General features: G+C 38.7%; 1 protein-coding gene across 1 annotated transcript in view; it reads left to right on the top strand.

Annotated features, from left to right (window-relative positions):
* Positions 1-18,443, top strand: part of PTPRO (protein tyrosine phosphatase receptor type O) — a gene marked incomplete at both ends in the record, with an annotated part of 157,564 nt that overhangs the window by 95,942 nt on the left and 43,179 nt on the right. Inside the window, 6 exons of the mRNA XM_080363397.1 lie at positions 5,060-5,218; positions 7,205-7,357; positions 8,965-9,411; positions 10,363-10,524; positions 14,493-14,692; positions 16,975-17,095. Coding sequence (XP_080219523.1) covers positions 5,060-5,218; positions 7,205-7,357; positions 8,965-9,411; positions 10,363-10,524; positions 14,493-14,692; positions 16,975-17,095 — 1,242 coding nt within the window. The remainder of the gene's footprint in view (positions 1-5,059; positions 5,219-7,204; positions 7,358-8,964; positions 9,412-10,362; positions 10,525-14,492; positions 14,693-16,974; positions 17,096-18,443) is intronic.

Genomic DNA, 18,443 nt, shown 5'->3' with positions numbered 1-18,443 from the left:
GAGATGAATAGGGTGCATTCAACTCTTAGGTAGGAAACCTGTAAAGTAGAATTTGGGCACAAAACAGCACTTTTTTCTGCTGATTCTGTAGCAAAGCTGTGTTCAACAGATTGGGCTCAGTACTTCACTGAAGGAGAAAAACTGAAACTTTGTCCATTTATTCTTAAAGATCCCTGTGATGGTTTTCACAAAAATGGGTATATGGCCAGATTCCTATGTGTGCAATTGTGTAGTGCCTATCAAAATGACCTTCCAGTTTTCAATCTGGAAAAGGTTAGAAATACTTCTGGTATCTAACACAATTACTTCAAACTTGCTTTCTTCTGCTCTTGGAGTTCTGGCTTTTCAATGGGAATGAAGTAACTCCAGAATTTATATAATTAATTTAATGGTCTGCAACATTTGAAAGAAAGTTCTGCCTTATTACTAATTAATCTTAAACTAGTTTATGGAAGGAATAAAGAGCATGGATATAAAACCAGTGACTGAAATTCTCACTGATCCTCCATTTTGTCAGCCTGAAGTATTGTTTTATTCTTCCCAGGGTGACTCATACTCATATAGATTTTTTTTTTTTCAAATTCACTGTCAATTTTTATTTTTGTTGTGCAAGATAAAAGTGTTTGTACATTTGAAGGAATGAGGAAAGCAGTACATTGCAGAGCTATGGTGTGCTGTAGGAAAAATAGATGCCTGCTGGGAGCTGGAGAAATCGGGATCTCAGGATCTCTGAGAGTAATTTAGAGCAGCTCTGCCTGACTTTTATTTTAGCCTAAGATTAGAAGGTTTGAGTGGTAAATGTCTCATTGTTTCTAAAGCTGATGATTCCTTACATAAATCACTGTAAAATATATTCTCTTTGGGGAGAGTTCTGCCTCTGTGTCTTCTACAAAAAATGTTCTTCAGGGACTCTGAGCTCTTCAGCTCTCAGAAAGTAATTGGCATTAGACCTAGTTAATGCTCCGTTGTCATTGTGTCAGGTGCTGCAGGAAGTGATTCAGCAGGTCAAATCCTTTCCCTGCCTCATTAAAGGATTGGAGCTGTTGAAGTAGGAGATTCATAGTTGGTTTGTTTGTTTGTTTTTTCCAACGAAATGTACAATTTAAGGCCGTCATGTTTTTCGTTCTTAAAGGATGACTCGGCCCATCTTTAAAAAGGTTGGTTATCCATGGCAGCCCCAATTTTGAAACATAACTCAGAAGAAATCCAGGTCCATTGGTGCTCAGCTTTTCCCAGCAAACAAATCATATTACCCCTTTTTGAGGTGAAAAAAACCCTCCCTCAGAATCAAAGAAACAAAAAGAACTGCAACCATATGAGTATTTTTTCCTGCCCTAATTTCCGTTTAACCTAAACTATTGGCCTAAATTTGTTCAGGAACAACAGATACACCTACAACATTATTTTTTAGCTTGTATCAACTTTTTATTTGTCATTTTATATGGGCATCTAGGAATTGCAGTATACACCATCATTACACGGATACTACTTTCACTGACATTCCTCTCTCATAAGCAATTACACATGGTATCCTCTTACATATAATAAAATCGAACATTATATTCCTAAAGTATTAAATAGCAGCTGTTTAATCTCAAAAAAAGTTGATTTTTACCAAGCATTAAAATGATCCCTAAAAAATCTAGCAAAATGGAAGCTTTACCCTGGCTATGACTTACTCGCAGTAACTAAATAGAGATATAAATAGTGTCATCCTGGGGAGAAAGTTAAGTATTTCACAGCTTCTTCTTGTGAATAAAGGGGATTACTCATGAGAGTTAGGTCACTGCACTAATGGGGCTTATTTTTTATAAAAGTCACAATGTGAAGGTAAGCCATAATTAATTTGGGTTTGAGAGTGAGAAGCAAGAGACTTGATCTCAGTCCCATTTGAACTACATCTAAGCTACTGTAGTAATCAATCACTAATTGAATCTGTAGTGTGACCCAATCTACAAATATTAAAACCAAATTAATTAGGACATATTATAATATGGTACTTGCTTTCAATATACTTTTTTTTTTCCTTTCCCTCCTGAATTGCAATCATTTATGTATATGCACAGATTGAATACATCAATGGAGGACTTAGCATCCAGCATTTTCCAGGACATTTGAGCAAAGGGTTAGCAGCCTTTATTGTGCTATCTTGATGTTTGTATAAAACAAGCTATGTGCTATGTGAAAAATGCTGTAGAGCCTAGGAGAGAAACACAACTTACATTTCCCATAAACAGATACAATGGGAAAGCAGTTGCTATAGGAGCAGCATATTCTGAGACACTAAGAAAAAATGGCAAATTTAGTTCTTGATCCTGCAAGCTTGCATGTTTCTGTTTAATATAATCTGCAAGTCTAAAAATAAATAGATTGTACATGAAGAAGTGCCTTAAACGTGCTATTAGAGGGACAGTAAAATCCTCTAAGTCTCTTCTGTAATATGACTTCATATGTCAATGCAGTGCAGAGCATTTATAAAGCTCTCAAGTTTTCTGAGAGCTTTATTTAGGCTTTATTTAGGCTACTTCTTTAGAACCACTGACATCCGTGAAAAGCTGGATCCTAAAACCTGAAAGTCTTAAAATTAGAAAGTCCAGACTGTTTATGCTCTGAATTATAGATAGTGAAGAGTAATGTTTCACATCTTCTTTATGTTTAATAACCCTAGAAGCAGTTAGTAAGTGAAAAACAGAACATGTTTTTGATCTACTGAGTGTCCTTTTAATTTCACAGTGTTCAATTAGCTTTTGATGTGAAGATTTGGTGCTGGAAGAAGTAATATAATGGAAGAATCTTTAAATTGCATTATATCACTCGTGCTACTCTGCTAACATCAGCCACAATCAAGGAGAGGATAGTGAGTGGAAGAGAACAACAAGAAAGAGAGTCTGTGGTGATTACCGCTTAATTCAGTTATTGATTAATTAAATCAAAGCATGGGGAGGAAGAATCATTTGGATTAAAGATGAATATAACTTCTATCCTTTATTTGATTTGTTGTAGGAAGGAATAAATGGGGTAATTTAATCACTGACATAAAGTTTCAGTAATTCTTTCAGAAGTAAGGAGACTTCAGATGTGAATGAGATAGCAGACAAAAGCCCAGGGCACATCCACTAACGTGAAAGATGACTGTATGTAAGAGTTGTGCTATTTAGAGTTTGTTATTGACATTTAAACTACTATTGTGTGCTGTGTGAGCTGTGATATGAAGGCTCCAGTCACATGGATAGTCAGATCAACTATCATTTATTTCAGAAAAAGTGATGGGAAAAGCCTCAGCAGAAAGAAGAGGGTAGGCTTTGTTTCTCATGATCTGCTTTTCTCCTGTTTATTTCTAGGCTATCACAAATTGTCAGCAAAATTTTCACAGATCCCATCACTGAAGTGCCTGTTGGTATCTGTGAGACTGGGAGTTTCTGTGTGTAAGTGGTTAGCATACAAATATGCTGAAATCTACCTGAAGCTAATGAAGTGTCTTTGCCATGAGAAATAGTTTAATAATTCCACAACATTGCATTCCCATGCTCTGACAAAGTTAAAAATGACAACATGACTTCTTCTTAAGACTACGGTAGAGATTCTATTTGCATCAGTGGCTTTTGTTCTTAGTTGCTTTTTCTTCTCCACTTCTCATTACATCTTGAAACTTAGCAATATGGTGAAAATACTATGCCATTAATTGGGATTTGATTTTTGTTTTCACTACATTCTTGCTTTTTAATCTTTGATTAACCTATTCCACCTTCTGTGGAATAATTCCACTTTTGAATATGACACTGCTCTTCCCTTTCATTTACTGTTTCTCTCTCCTGTTGTGACTGTATACTCTTTGGGGAAACATACTAGTTTTTCTCCAGAGCCTTTGAACTCAAATGTGTCCTCTAAGGCCATGCTAATGAACAGGTTGAATTTTTCAATCTGTTCCCTATAGTGTGCAGGAACTAAATTTACATGATAATACTTACATGGATGTAGGCGTAATTACTGAGGGTGTTGTGCATTAACTACCTGTATTAAAATATTCTAGTATGATAAATTTCAAGTAACACTATAACCTTGTTTTCAACATCTGTTTGGCCATCTTAACCAATGTATAGTTGGTTTGCTATCATTTTTTTCTTTCTGTGGAAAGCATCAAGCAAAAGGGGGATTTTTAGTTTTTGGGATTTTTGTTTGGTTTGGTTTTGGTTTTTTTAGGTGGATAAAGGAGGCTGAATAAAACTGCGATTCTCCTATTAGCAAAAATCCAGACTCCCAGCTCCAGTGAACTGACGCATCTGTCCTTAATCTACACTGGTCTAGATGCCACAGGCTATTTTTCTTAGTTTTTATAATCCACCTGGCTCAGAGTTCAGACCAATATATTGGCAGTTCTGTGCTTACCTCCCTTCTGTGTACTGTCTTCCCCTGTGCCCTTCAGTAAACCACTTCACTTCTCCATACCTCAGTTCTTCATCTGTAAAATAATGGTAATGGTTCTGCTACATTTTGTAGAAGTTTGGTGTGGGTAAAGATGTGGAAGATGGTAGCCCTCTCACATATGGTAGGAATGGGGACTGTGTAATTACCCATGAAATAAAGAAATTAATAGATAACAAAATATAAAATCTTCAGTCAGTTAGCTTCCTTTGGCCATTACAGTTATAAGTTCCTCAGCTAATCTTAAAAGTTCAAATTTATGCCAAACTTATGACCAATTTCAAGTGTTTCATTGTTTTTGTCTGAGCACTTCTACATGATTGGCAAGCATTAAAGATGAAAATCTTTCTGGGGTGATGACTGTGAGTGCTTAAATAAAAACTGCTATTTTTTTAATGGCAAATAAAGAACATGAATTGATTTGGGGGGAACACACATATATCGGCTTTGACAATGTCACAACCAGCTTTGCCATAGACCTCTGTGAAGTCCCAGGTATCATCTGGTAGATTTAAGAGTGTCTGTGCTATACCTAACAAAACCATTTGTTTCATTGGTGATGTGTATGTGTCAAGAACTCAGTTGCCTATTAACCTGCTCCTTTCTTCCTTTTTCCTTTTATTTGTATATCCTTTAGAACCCCTTCCTGTGAGCAGTGTTTCTATCTATGATTACAAACCATCTCCAGAAACAGGAGTGTTGTTTGAAATTCAGTACCCAGAGAAATACAATGTTTTTACCAGGGTAAATATAAGCTATTGGGAAGGAAAAGACTACCGAACAATGCTGTACAAAGGTAGGAGGACATTATAAAAAAAAAAAATTAATGCTAACTCTTCTGGAAACATTTTAAACAGTGGTCTTATGTGTGGTTTTGACCTATATTGATTGTAATGATTTGTATTTCTGGTAAGGTGTCTGTTTATATAATAACTTTCATATCATGAAGTAATGGATGGGTCTTTAAATTGAACTTGTGGTTCACTTTGGATTTAAACCTGCTTCCCCTCCTAGTTCTAGTGATGCTTCCTTTCCTTGGGATTTTAGAGGAAGACTGTGTAGTCTGGATTTTTTTAATCAGTTGTGAAATCAGCCTAGGAAGGAGTCCTCATTTTCTGGTGCTTCCAAATATGCGTGTACACTAAAATCCAAAAAAACTTTCCACCACTTTTTAATCTTCCCTGCTGCTGTACAATCCAAAACAAAAGGAAAAAGGAAATAAACCCCAAACTCAGTTGGAAGGACAGAGACACATTTTTGCTTTCTAGATATGCTTGTGAAATCCCTGGATGACATTCTATGTCAGTTGAAAACATTAAAAATTTCCCAGTCTCTTCCCTCTGGCCAAGGTTTCCTCTTTGGTAAAGAGCTGATAGGAGAGCTCTGTGATGCCCCAGAGCTGGAAAACCCATTCAATATACCTCATTCCTGGCACAGGATTTAAACCTGGTAGTTCTGTGTCACCCATACAGTGACAGTGCTAATAGTACTATGCTGTGTAGTACTGTATATTACTGAAGCATACAGTATTACCCCTGAACTAATTAACCCTACTACATATTATAAATGTAGATTTTCTTAAAATAATTTAATCAAGGGCAATCAGTCTAACAATCTAGATAGTCAGTCTAAACAATTTAAACAATTAATCTAACCATCTAAACAATCTAATGAGCAAGTTCTGCTTTCTTTTTTATTGGTTTATAACTGATTCCCGCTTTCCCTGCACTATAGCTTATGTATAGCATCTGTCTCAGAGAGCTATGGAGAGCACCCTAAGAGGTGAGAAAGGCAACTGCAGACTCTGCAGGCCCTGAAACCCCAATGGTTTAGCGTTACATAGTGGCAGAAAACACCTGTCAGTAATCCAGTAGGTGCTGGATTGAATTTTAGGCACTGAACTAAGGCTCCCAAAGTAGAAGTCAGGTGACTGTAAGCTCTCTCTGAAGTCAGCAGAGGGAGATAAGCACTTTCAGAAGGAGGTCAGAAAAATTTGTAGTCTGTTTGCTTCCATACAGAGTGGGGCTAGAAATCACATTTTCAGTGCTATGAAGCGCCACAAGTTAGGAAGGGTGATTCTGGTTCATAGCACAAAATATAGGTGACCTCTTTCCAGAGAACAAAAGGGATAACAGCAGTAATTCTTGTCTTCTGTAGCTAATACATGTTTCCAGGGGCTGCAGTGCTGCAACTGCTGATAAATAAAAAAGTCAACCTGAATTAAGAAATTCACTAATCAACTTGCACACTCCTTCCCATAGCCAAATAGCCTGGTGCAACTTCTTTTCAGCCCACATGTGCACTGATGGTGGATGTGAGCTCAGCTCTCAGTACTGTGGCTTGCTCTCGGTTGCATGGTGGATGGCCATTTCAGCCTCTACCCCAAACCTTATGTTTCAGTCAGCAATAGACCAAGGAGGCTTTTGTGTGCAGCAGTTAAACGTCTGCAGAAACTGTCAGATGCTCTTTGAAATATTCAGTTTCATATGGAGCAGGTTGCCAGATTCAGTTTCCTTTACTGTGAAAAGTAGTTAATGTTTCTTGTGCTGTGCTTTTTGCCCTTTTTTTTTTTTTTTTTTTTAATTTAGTAACAAAGTCCCTTTGACAGCCAGGATAAATGTTGGCAAATTGGATTATAAGAATTTCATGTCTCAGACCAAGTTGAGCAATGTTTAAATATATGAAACACTACCAGTTCAGCATGTGCAGTTGCATTATTGAGAATTGAACATTTGATGCATTTTCCTCTTTTTCCTTTCTTCTTTTCTCTTTAAACCTGCAGATTTCTTTAAAGGTAAAACAGTTTTCAACCACTGGCTACCAGGTATATGCTACAGTAACATCACATTTCAGTTGGTATCAGAAGCAACCTTCAACAAAAGCACGCTGGTAGAATACAGTGGGGTGCAGCATGAGCCCAAACAGCACAGAACAGGTGAAGAAAATTATTACGTGCCATTTGTTCTCAGTTTGTCTGGCTGCTTTCCTTTCTGCTGTGGGTAGGGATTTGATCCTACAGAGAGGAAGGTGTGTGTGGGAGCAGTCCTGGGAGCTGCTCCTGGCCAGGAGCATGGGAGGAGGATGCTGCAGCTAGTACATAGGTTTATGTGTACAATACAGTGCAAAGTGAAATTTGCACAAGTGTTTCTATTATAAAGCTTGCCTCTTAGAAAATAAATTCTACTTCACATGAGAAATCCTAGGCCTTGTGCTAGGAATTAATTTTTAAGCCACAGGAGTAGCCTCACTGAGCAGACTATTGATCTATCTATATTGGTCTGTCCCCTTGCGCAGTGAATCATAGCTAAATTGTTGGAGAAGGCATTGTGCAGTCTTTTATAACAGAGAAGAAGAATGTCATAGTTGCCCCACTTGGCAGCCAGTTAATGCCCTGAAGCATGAACTTTTAATTTCCAAGACAGCAATGTTACAAGGGCTGAAAATTGCATTTGTTCGGGGTCCAGAACTAATTTAGCTTGGTCCTGCCCAAAACTTTCCTGTTAATCTGTTGGACCACAGACATTTTCCAGGGTCCAAAGTGAAATGAACCAGTGACAGAATCAAAAGGCCAAATCTTCACATTAATACACTGACGTTGGTCCATTGCCTTGGACAGAACAAAGCCAACTGAGGACAAATGAGTTCTGGTTTTAGGAACCTAAGTATAGTTATTGAACCATAAGAATGCAACCATCAGGATCACGTTTTTCTTTCATGCTACTTTCCCATCACTTATTCTTTGCATGAAGTACAACATTGTAGTGTCTGTTTTTGTACCAGTGGCCATGGCTGGGACAGGGGATATGAAAAAATTAGTATGTTGTAAGGTGCTAGTTTTAAAGGTGCCTGTCAAAATTGTTTGCAGAGGCTACTTGCACTTAGTGTGTGTAAGGGCAGAGAGACAATCAGTTAAAGTAAGGAAGACAAAATGCTGTGTGTTCACCTCCTGGTGTGAGTTGAAGTAATTTTCTGACACGCCAGAATCGTGTCTTCTGGAGCCCCAAATCTTAAGACCAAGCTTTCACAAATATTAAAATTTAAACTGATGTTTAGTGCTTGTGAAAAGGTGGCTGCTAAAAGCACCTGAAAAGCCCTACAGCAATGTGAAGGTCATCCTTTTTAAATATGAGCTATGCCGTATATTAATTTAGCATAAGTTTTTCAATTTTTTTTCCATGATCAATATCTTTCTGGAAGTCCACAAGAAAATAGATAGAGGTTGACTGTTACAGATTCACATGCGAGTAGCCTTGCTGCTGTAATAACACTGAAATCTGATTTACTGTGACTTCACATCTGGTTTTATTCTTGTTATTCTTGAATCGTGATTCTTCTGTGAATTTACACTCATCTTGATCCCACTAGAATCACTTTTGCTATATGTAAGAGAAGGTAGAATCTTAAGAAGAACAACTTATTTCAAAATATCCCTAAATGCATTGTTTTTCTGCCTTCTGTTTTTCTGGGGAAATAACACATTGTAAAGGTGCACAGAACCTTTAAAAGAACCTATTAAAAGACTAACCCTTGTTTCTCTTTTAGTTCCTTACCCACCTCGAAACATTTCTGTTCAGATTGTGCCAATCAACAGAAACAACTGGGAAGAGAACAGTGGGAATTTTGCAGAAGAATCATTCATGGCACCACAAGAAATCATAAGGAAAGAAAAGCTTAGCCATTTTTCTGACAGCCCACCTGAAATTCCCACACCAAACACATCTGCAGCCTGGCTGGACTACCGCTATAACAACACTGAGTATGAAACCACATCGCAGCCATACTGGTGGTCTAATGAAGCTGAGTCATCAGATGGTGAAGAGGAGTTTGTCAATGCAGTTTCCCATGATTACAAGGGAAATGATGTCAACACATCTGGAAAACTCATGCTAGAGCCTCCTTCCTTCCTTCCTGTACAAATGGTGCTGACCTGGTTACCACCAAAGCCACCCACTGCATTTGATGGTTTCCATATCAATATTGAAAGAGAAGGTAAAACGGAATATTATACCCTTTACATACCTCTTTTCTGTAATTCCATTGGTAGGCTGTCTCCTCAGAGCACTTTGTTAGATCTGCAGAATTTCTTGAGAAGTTTCTTGCATTGAATAGCATCTAGTTCTGCCTGGGCATCATAAAAGTAAGGGAGGATGGGTAAATCATAAATTCTCTGTTGTCAAACAAGATTTATACAGTTGTACATATTGCCACAGAGTTTACACTGCAGCTATCATAAATCCTTTCTTGTATCAGAGACAGGAGAAATGAGGTGGCAGAATTTTGAGACAAAGAAGGTACATTATATGATGTACTACTTTTGTCTGCCACTGAGAAAGGTTCTCATGGGGACCTTGACTGGAAGGGGCATGCAGAAAAGATAGTCTAGATTCAGACTAACAGTTGTTTCAGAGGAGAGCTACCAAAAATATTCCTTAGGCCACAAGGAGGCTGTGGTGGAGAATGGTGAGACTTTTCAGGTAATGGAGCTACAGGAAAATATCCGTGTTGCTCAAAGATTTTCTGTTTTATGCAAATGGATTTTATTTCCTGAGAAGCAGTTTTCATAAGCCTTGCCACACTGAGGGGAATACTTTTTTGCAGAGTAAGAATGCATTAGATAGAAAGTTGGAAGCTCCTTTTCTTCCATGCTATGCTGGTTTTCGCTTGAACAGTCATGGCAACCTTATTTTATCATCCCTTCTATGGAATGAAAATTTGGCCTGAGTTTATTGTTCCTCTACACCTATACTGCAACCTTGGTTGGTAATTACACTTGTGCTGATGGCAAGAAGTAAAACTGCCCACATAAATTCATTCGTTTTGGTTACCTTTTAATCCCACAACAGAAACAGTATTAGCATTTCTAATATAAATAATTTTCTCAGTGGCTGGAACCTTTCAAATTTCAATTAACTCACACTTCTTTTTTTCTCTCTGATTTAGAGAACTCCACAGAATTTTTGACAGTAAGCGAGGACATACACAAATTTGTTGCTGAACTGAAAGAACCAGGAAAATATAAGTTGTCTGTAACGACATTTAGCTCCTCTGGCTCTTGTGAAGTTCGGGGAAGTCAATCAGAAAAAAAACTTAGCTTTTACATCAGTAAGTATCTCAACAAATCGGTCATTTTCTGCAAGATCAGTATAACTTTAATGTAGAGAGTTTGACCACTATGGCAGTTATGGCATCTGCTGCAGGATTAGAAGAGTCTAGTCTTCTGGAATTTCCTGTATCAGAGAAGGAATTAGAGTGCAAATATGTCAAACATTATATCCTACCTGGACGGGCCCTCATCGTGCTTAGTAGAGCTAAGAACTGAAAGCAGTAACATATTTGAGAGAGGCATTGCCTAATGTTCAGAACTGGCTCACTGAAACAGGTTCTCCACTTGCATCTTTCAAAGAGAGGATTTAATTCCAATAATTAAATTGGTGGCTATAGAGATTCTTGAAAATACTTAACTTCATTACTCCTGGAGGCTTTATGTGCCAGGTTAGGGACGAAGGGCATCTCAGGCTGAGAGTGTGGGAATTGCACAATTAAACAGTGAATTCTGAAATTACATGGTCTCTGAGAGAACACAGGACGAATTACACTAGATGAAATATAATATTTCAACCTGCTAAATTCAGAGGAGAAAAAGTAATTTATTATTTCCCTGTAGAATCCTAGGGTTTCTTAACTGAAGATTTGGTAAAAGACAAAGCAATAAGACTGTGTAAAGTAACACCATAACTGACAATTAGATCAGCAAGTGAGATAGGTGGTTGTGAATTCACATTATTATCCTTCTAATGGCTTTGGTTATCTTTGTACCTTTTTCTACAAAAGGAAATAGATATAGCCTACAAAATGCCCATACAATGAGAATAGGGGAATACTTGCAGCAGCACACAATATTACATGTGGGAGGACGGTGTCTCCCCCAAGTCATGAATGTTGCAACAAGCCACAGTAGCTAAGAACTGCTACATGAAAAGGAAATTTACTCATTAAGTACATTACTAACAAAAAATGTGTCTTTAGTAGCTCATAACATTTACAAATACTAACTATTTAGGCTTAAATTCATCATAATGTTTGACTGCATGTGACTGAATTCCACTATCACTCCTATGTTTTTAATAACTTTATGGTTTAAAGAAAAAAATACTTGGAAAATAAAGAGGAAAGAAGAAACAGCACATGAGGGAAATGGTCTCTGCTTTTGTAATTTCACTGTCTTCAGCTTTTCTTTAGGAATAGTTGTTAGACAGCATCATTATATGGAAAGCATATAAGTATATATAAGTATAGAAGTACAACAAATAAATTGTGCAGTATTGCTTTTCGTACCCAATATTTTTCCATTTTACAAGGTGTGACTTATTTCCATTAAACAATATGTAATAGTGTCCTCCATGAAGTCTGCTGAGGACAGAAACCTGAGAGAAATGAGAAGTTGTTAATCCAGAGTATAAGTGTATAGATTTCTAGATTAAGGATGAAATTGAATTTCATTGGGTATAAATTATTAAGATATTACAGGAATGAAATTAATATTTTCATTTTACATGTAACACATGAGAACGTTTGGAGTTTTGGCTTTTATCTCTCAGTTCTGCAAGCTTTTAGAACCGAATGAGGATTCTTGGCAGTTTTCTTATTTATTCTGTCAAACACAAGATCCTTAGTATTTTAGATAGATTTTATATGTTTTTCTGGCAGTATGTCAAATCTGAGATGTCTACAAATACTCTTTAGGTGAAACTCTGTAGAATCACAGAATCATTTTGTTTGGAAGAGACCCTCAAGATCATTGAGTCTAACCATAAACTAACTCTGGCACAAAACCATGTTCTTAAGAACCTCATCTATACTCCTTTTAAACACCTCCAGGGATGGTGACTCCACCACTTCCCTGGGCAGCCTGTTGCAGTGCTTCACAACCTTTTCTGTGAAGAATTTTTTCCTAATATCCGATATAAACCTCCCCTCATGCAGCTTGAGGCCATTTCCTCTCAGCCTCTCACTTACTACCTGGAAGAAGACACCAACACCCTCCATGTTACGACCTCCTTTCAGGGAGTTGTAGACAGCAATGAGGTCTCCCCTCAGCCTCCTTTTCTCCAGGCTAAACAGCCCCAGTTTCCTCAGCCGCTCCTTATCAGACTTGTGCTCCAGACCCCTCACCAGCTTCGTTGCCCTTCTCTGAACTCTCTCCAGCATATCAAGGTCTTTCTTGTAGTGAGGGGCCCAAAACTGAACACTGGATTCAATGTGATGCCTCAGCAGTGCTAAGTACAGTGGCACAATCACTTCTTTAGTCCTGCTGACCACACTATTCCTGATACAAGCTAGGATGCCTTTGGCCTTTTTGGCCACCTGGGCACACTGCTGGCTCATATTCAGATGGCTGTCAATCAACACCCCCAGATCCTTTCCCACCAGGCATCTTTCTAACCACTCTTCCCCAAGCCTGTAGTGTTGCATGGGGTTGTTGTGACCCAAGTGCAGGATTCGGTACTTGGCCTTACTAAAACTCATACAATTGGCCTCAGCCCAATGATCCAGCTAGTCTGGATCCCTCTGTGGAACCTTCCTACCCTCCAGCAGATCAACACTCCTACCCAACTTGGTGTTCTCTGCAAACTTACTGAGGGTGCACTCAATCTCCTCATCCAGGTCATTGATAAAGAAATTAAACAGAATTGGCCCCAACACTGAGCCCTGGGGAACACCACTTGTGACCGGCCACCAACTGGATTTGGCTCCGTTCACCACAACTCTTTGGGCCCAACTCTCCAACCAGTTCTTTACCCAGCAAAGAATACACTCATTCAAGCCATGAGCTGTCAGTTTCTCCAGGAGAATGCTGTGGGAAACGGTGTCAAAGGCTTTACTGAAGTCCAGGTACACAACATGCACAGCCTTTCCCTCATCCACTAAGTGGGTCACCTTGTCATAGGAGGAGATGAAGTTGGTCAAGCAGGATCTACCTTTCATAAACCCATGCTGTGACTGGGCCTGATCACTGTGTGTGCCATGTGATAGTACTCAGGATGATCTGCTCCATGATGTTCTCTGGCGCTAAGGTCAGACTGACAAGCCTGTAATTCCCCACATCCTCCTTCCAGCACTTCTTGTAGGTGAGTGTCACATTTACCAACTTCCAGTCAACTGGGGCCTCCCTGTTAGCCAGGACTGCTGATAAATGATGGAAAATGGCTTGGTGATCACCTCCACCAGCTCCTTCAAAACCCTTGGGTGGATCCCATCTGTCCCCATATACTTGTGTGTATCAAAGTGATGTAGCAGGTCACTAACCATTTCTCCTTGGAATATTGGGGCTTCATTTTGCTCAGTTCATTTAATGGTGATGCTGAAACAATTTCTGAATAATAAAAGCTACACATGTACCTGCTGGCTCCAGGGACTAATCTAGTGATCAAATTCCTCTTTTTACCTGAGTAGCTGTGGGTGTGCTGTCATTAGTAAATTTTACTCACATCTTCAGCCTTATCCTTGTAGCACTTAGTCAGAGAATCATCCTGTCAAATTACTGGCTTGTATTACACAACATTTCTGTTGCACCCAGACAGCAGTATGGATTGTCAAATCTTACAAGTTCATCTTACACCAGATTCTTGCTCTGGCATTGGTTTTATTTTCTAAATAAACATAAAGTACCACTAGAATGTCATGGAGGAAGGAATTTTAAGGAGAGAGCTGTCACAAGTGTCAGAGCACTGGAACAGGCTGCTCAGGGGGGTTGTGGAGTCTCCTTCGCTGGAGACATTCAAAACCCTCCTGGACATGTTCCTAGGCGTTCCTGCTCCAGCAGGGGGATTGGACTAGATGATCTTTTGAGGTCCCTTCCAATCCCAAACATACTGTGATACAGGTGAAACAGCATAAGCCACAGGCTGTTCCCTAGGGGCTGCCATCTTCACTGCCTGTGGGCTGTGGACATGGACAGCTGTCAGTCCAACTTCTTTCACTAATAGTAAATAATCCCATGAATGGAGGGTATTTTGACATATGTGCCTCAAATGCATAGAGTGGCTTGCTCACTTCTGGGACATGTCCAGGTCCCACAGGTGAATGGATAGAAGAGCTCACTGAAAAACCCCAGCACGTGACTGTGACAGTGCTGAGCTCCACTACTGCTCTGACATCTTGGACAGCATCGCAAGAGAGCAACACCAACAACACCATTGTGTCTGTGGTCTCCCTGACCTGCCAGAAACAAAAGGAAAGTCAAAGGCTTGAGAAACACTACTGCACTGAGGTAAGCGGCAGAAGCTGAAGCCTTTTCAAATACTGCTAATCATTGTACTATTTGGGATTGCTGTGCCCAAGGGCATTGTCAGGCTCAGGACTGCAAAGCACAGTGGTAGGTACTCCCTTCTGCAATCTACAGTGACACAGCTGATGGAGAGTGGAGAGGAGAGCACAGCATTCAGGAATGAATGTGTGCACTAAACCATAGTAGTGTTAAAACTTCATTTCTGTTGGACTTACTGTGGCCAATCCTTTATTCAAGCTTATGAGTTATCTTGTACCCTTTGAGACATTTTTGTGGTTGTAGGCAAAATGGTGCCATATAATAATAACACTTAGATATATGCTGTAATCCATTTGTATTAAGCAAAGTATTGACTTGAATGATTATCATCAAACTAGCTTAAATTCTTTCTTAGATGTTCTACATATGAATAGAGAATCCAACTCTAAACTTTCTGGAAGTTTAAAGGTGGTCAGAAGTCAGCTTTTCTTTTCACCCATAAAAAAAGATGTCAGGACTGGGAAGTAAACAGTAATTCAGACCACCTGTGATTTGGATGGACAACAATTCTTTACGGCTGCTATATGGGAAGACTACATCAGATCCTGTGGCTATGATGGACCAATGGCATGAAGCTTCAATTAGAAAGAGATTTTTAGCCCTCATTTCAGTTACCTTACCAAGATGCTGATGAGTTTGTTTTCTGAGCAGTGCCACAACTCCTGTCTGGCTCCCTAAATGTATGTGATGGAGGGATCTGCAAAGGACAGTAGTGCTGTCCGTCCTGCTGCACACTTAGCTCACCCATGGGAATGGAAGGATATAGTTAACGTTTCCAGTAAATGCTCACCTCCTTCCACTTTTTGATTAGCCCTGCAAGTTAATACAGAGAGTCTGCATCCTTTAAAAATGTCTTTTAAAATGAAACTTTGTCAAAGTGTTTTAAGTTTTATTCCAAGAATGACTATGAACATTTGGAAGTGTCTTTAGATGGCAATTTGAGAATTGTTTTTCAGAATCAGCTTGTAATCTTGAGTTATTTTTCTTTTATTTATTAAAAGTGCAGTCATTACATCAGGAAGCAGAACAATACAATACGTGATTATGAACCACAGATTATATACATTATATTATTAAAGTAAATAATACAAGATTAATCTACAAACTCAAAAAAAAAAAATAGAACCTAAAGTTAATCTGTGAATAAATAACCTATCTGTAAAAGTAAATTCATGCTTATTGCAAGTAGGTAGAAATGTCTAAGTACAGTTATTTGTCATTAGAAATATTCACACCACCTCTAATCAAATTTTATCAGCTTATTATATCTGGAATTATTGTCTGTTGATTTGAATTCTCCTTGACAAGCTGAAAAGAGCAAAATTCAGTGCAGAGTTCTATCCATTTCCGCCATTGTGCATGATTTAAAAGTGTTTTAGCTTTCCGAAGCCACTATTAAAGACAAATTCCCTTCCTCACTAAATCTGTGCTGGCATTGCAATAAAACACCAGTGCAAATGTGGCTGCTACAGAGACTTTGGAAAGGTTGCAAATAAAATATTAGGAAATATCAGTCTGCAGTTCTACAAAGGGTGCATGAAGTCCTTTCCTCAAAGCCACTCTGTGCATTTGCTGTTAGCGGGCTATTCAGGAGATAATATTTATCATATTGTATCAGACCAGGAATCACTCGGTCAGGCATTCTACCTCCAGCTCTGACTGAATCCTGATGTGGCACAGCAGAAATGTTAATGGTGATGTTTCAAACTGAAAAGAAAAATCACAATGTCCATTAGTCAGGTTTTGTAGTGCTGTGCAGGGGAGGTGTGACTAGTCTCTGATTTCACTGTGCAGTCACTTAACACATGGACTCAGGAGAAAACTTTCTCATAACGTTGCCTTCAGCTCATATAGCTGCAGATGAATCAGTTGGACGATGAAAAGCCTCAGGCTTTTTTTGAAAATACATATTCTAAACACTCCAGCCTGAATAACATCACCTGAATATGAATAATGCAGCCTGAATATTTCAATAAACTTTGAGAGTAAGATAGAGTGGGTCTGCAGAGTGATAGCTGGCCTTATGCAGCAGGCCAGGTGTGATTTTCTGAGTCAGGTAATTTGTCAAGTCAGCCCTGACCAGTTCCATAGTTTTGCCATTTGCTTAATAAATGGAGGGTTAGGGGCTGATGCCTTTTGTAACTGGAGTAGTTCAAGTACAGCCTCAATATTATTTTCATTAACCAAGAAAATACTTCATATCCAGTGTGTTCCCCTCATATTAGGTAAATTCGAGCAGCAGCCTCATTGAAAATCTTGTTCCTGGTGCCCAGTACCAAGTTGTGGTTTACTTACGGAAAGGACCATTGGTTGGACCGCCTTCAGATCCAGTTACATTTTCCATTGGTAATCCCTGCATCTACTGTTTGAAATGTGTTTGTCTTGTTTTCTTTTTAAATATGTGTAGCATATTCATTAAGTCCTTGAGCCCATGGAGAAGTACAAAATTGTCATGTTAGTTATTTCAAATGTAACAAATGCTTATTGAGAATGTTTTTCTTGCATTGTCTAGTCCCTTACTGATATGGGGAAAATTCTCCTTCAGTGGCAGATATATATTTCATAATAAATGTTATTACCAAACCTAACTAGGCAGCCTCTATGGCCAGGATTCACACAGAGTGCCCCATGGAAAGAACTGTCTTCACCCTTGGATACCTGAATATAGTACCTCTAGTAGTGCTTATGGTCTGTGTAATTTAGGATGGGAGTCACCTCACTCAGATGCAGCCAGCTGTGGTGCATGGAGAGATGTGGGCACTTTCTGGAGGTGATTCGTTCCCAGTATCTGATGAAGTGTGTGAAGACCTTTGTTGCACATGTGCTTTATGAAGGATGTAGTGAGTCCCAGTCTGAAGGCCACAGTGCTAAGAGTCAGGAGAGCTAGCTTATCTCCTACAGTACTACATGACCATCACCAACTTCAGTTGTGTATGCTTTGGATCTTGATGTTGTCTGCTTTGAGAACTAGGATAAGACAAACCCTCTGACACTGAAAGTAACATTTTCAAGAATGTGTTTTTATGGCCAACAGGCAGAGCTACTGCCTCCATGCCTCTAATTCAGGATTCCACAAGGCTCCTAAATAAAGAGTCCCTTAGGATAGATTTCAGTATCTTTTAGTTTCAGTAACATTTATTTTCTTAAGGTTAACACTTTAACAAAACATATTAGGATGACAAAGGGCAAAGAGAAAAATATTCAATGTATAGAGTTGCACTTGCAGAGGTATATCTAACCAGAGTCACCTAGCTTCACCTTTTGACAAATAGTCTGCATTGTGTGAGAACAGGTGGCTGAAAGCTAGAGGTCTTCACTATTGTTTGTTCCGCTTCCTCTCTGTGGTGTAGGGAAGAAAGTGAAACAAAAAAACGCAAAGTTAACCTGTTAAGAATTCAACACTTAAATGAAAGAAAATATGTGGACTAGTGAATATGGTAAGAGCCTTTTCATTCTAGGCAATATCTCCTTATATATTTTCATAAATTGGATCAGAATAAAATCTGAAAAGCGAATATGGTATATTTCAGCAAAGGAAAAAATGGTAAAAATATATATGATTTATTAGTATTGTCTCTATCACTGGACATTTTTTACAAATGTTTTACTTTTGTTTCTTACTGTAGTTACTTCAGAAATCTGCACAATTCTGTTTTCACTGGAGAAAGTAAAATAATATATTCCCAAAGTAAAT

This window comes from Nesoenas mayeri (genome assembly GCF_963082525.1).
Source record: "Nesoenas mayeri genome assembly, chromosome: 1".
In the NCBI taxonomy this organism is placed as follows: Eukaryota; Metazoa; Chordata; class Aves; order Columbiformes; family Columbidae; genus Nesoenas; species Nesoenas mayeri.
Note: the sequence above shows the minus strand (reverse complement) of the source record. Positions and strands in the feature narration are given on the sequence as shown.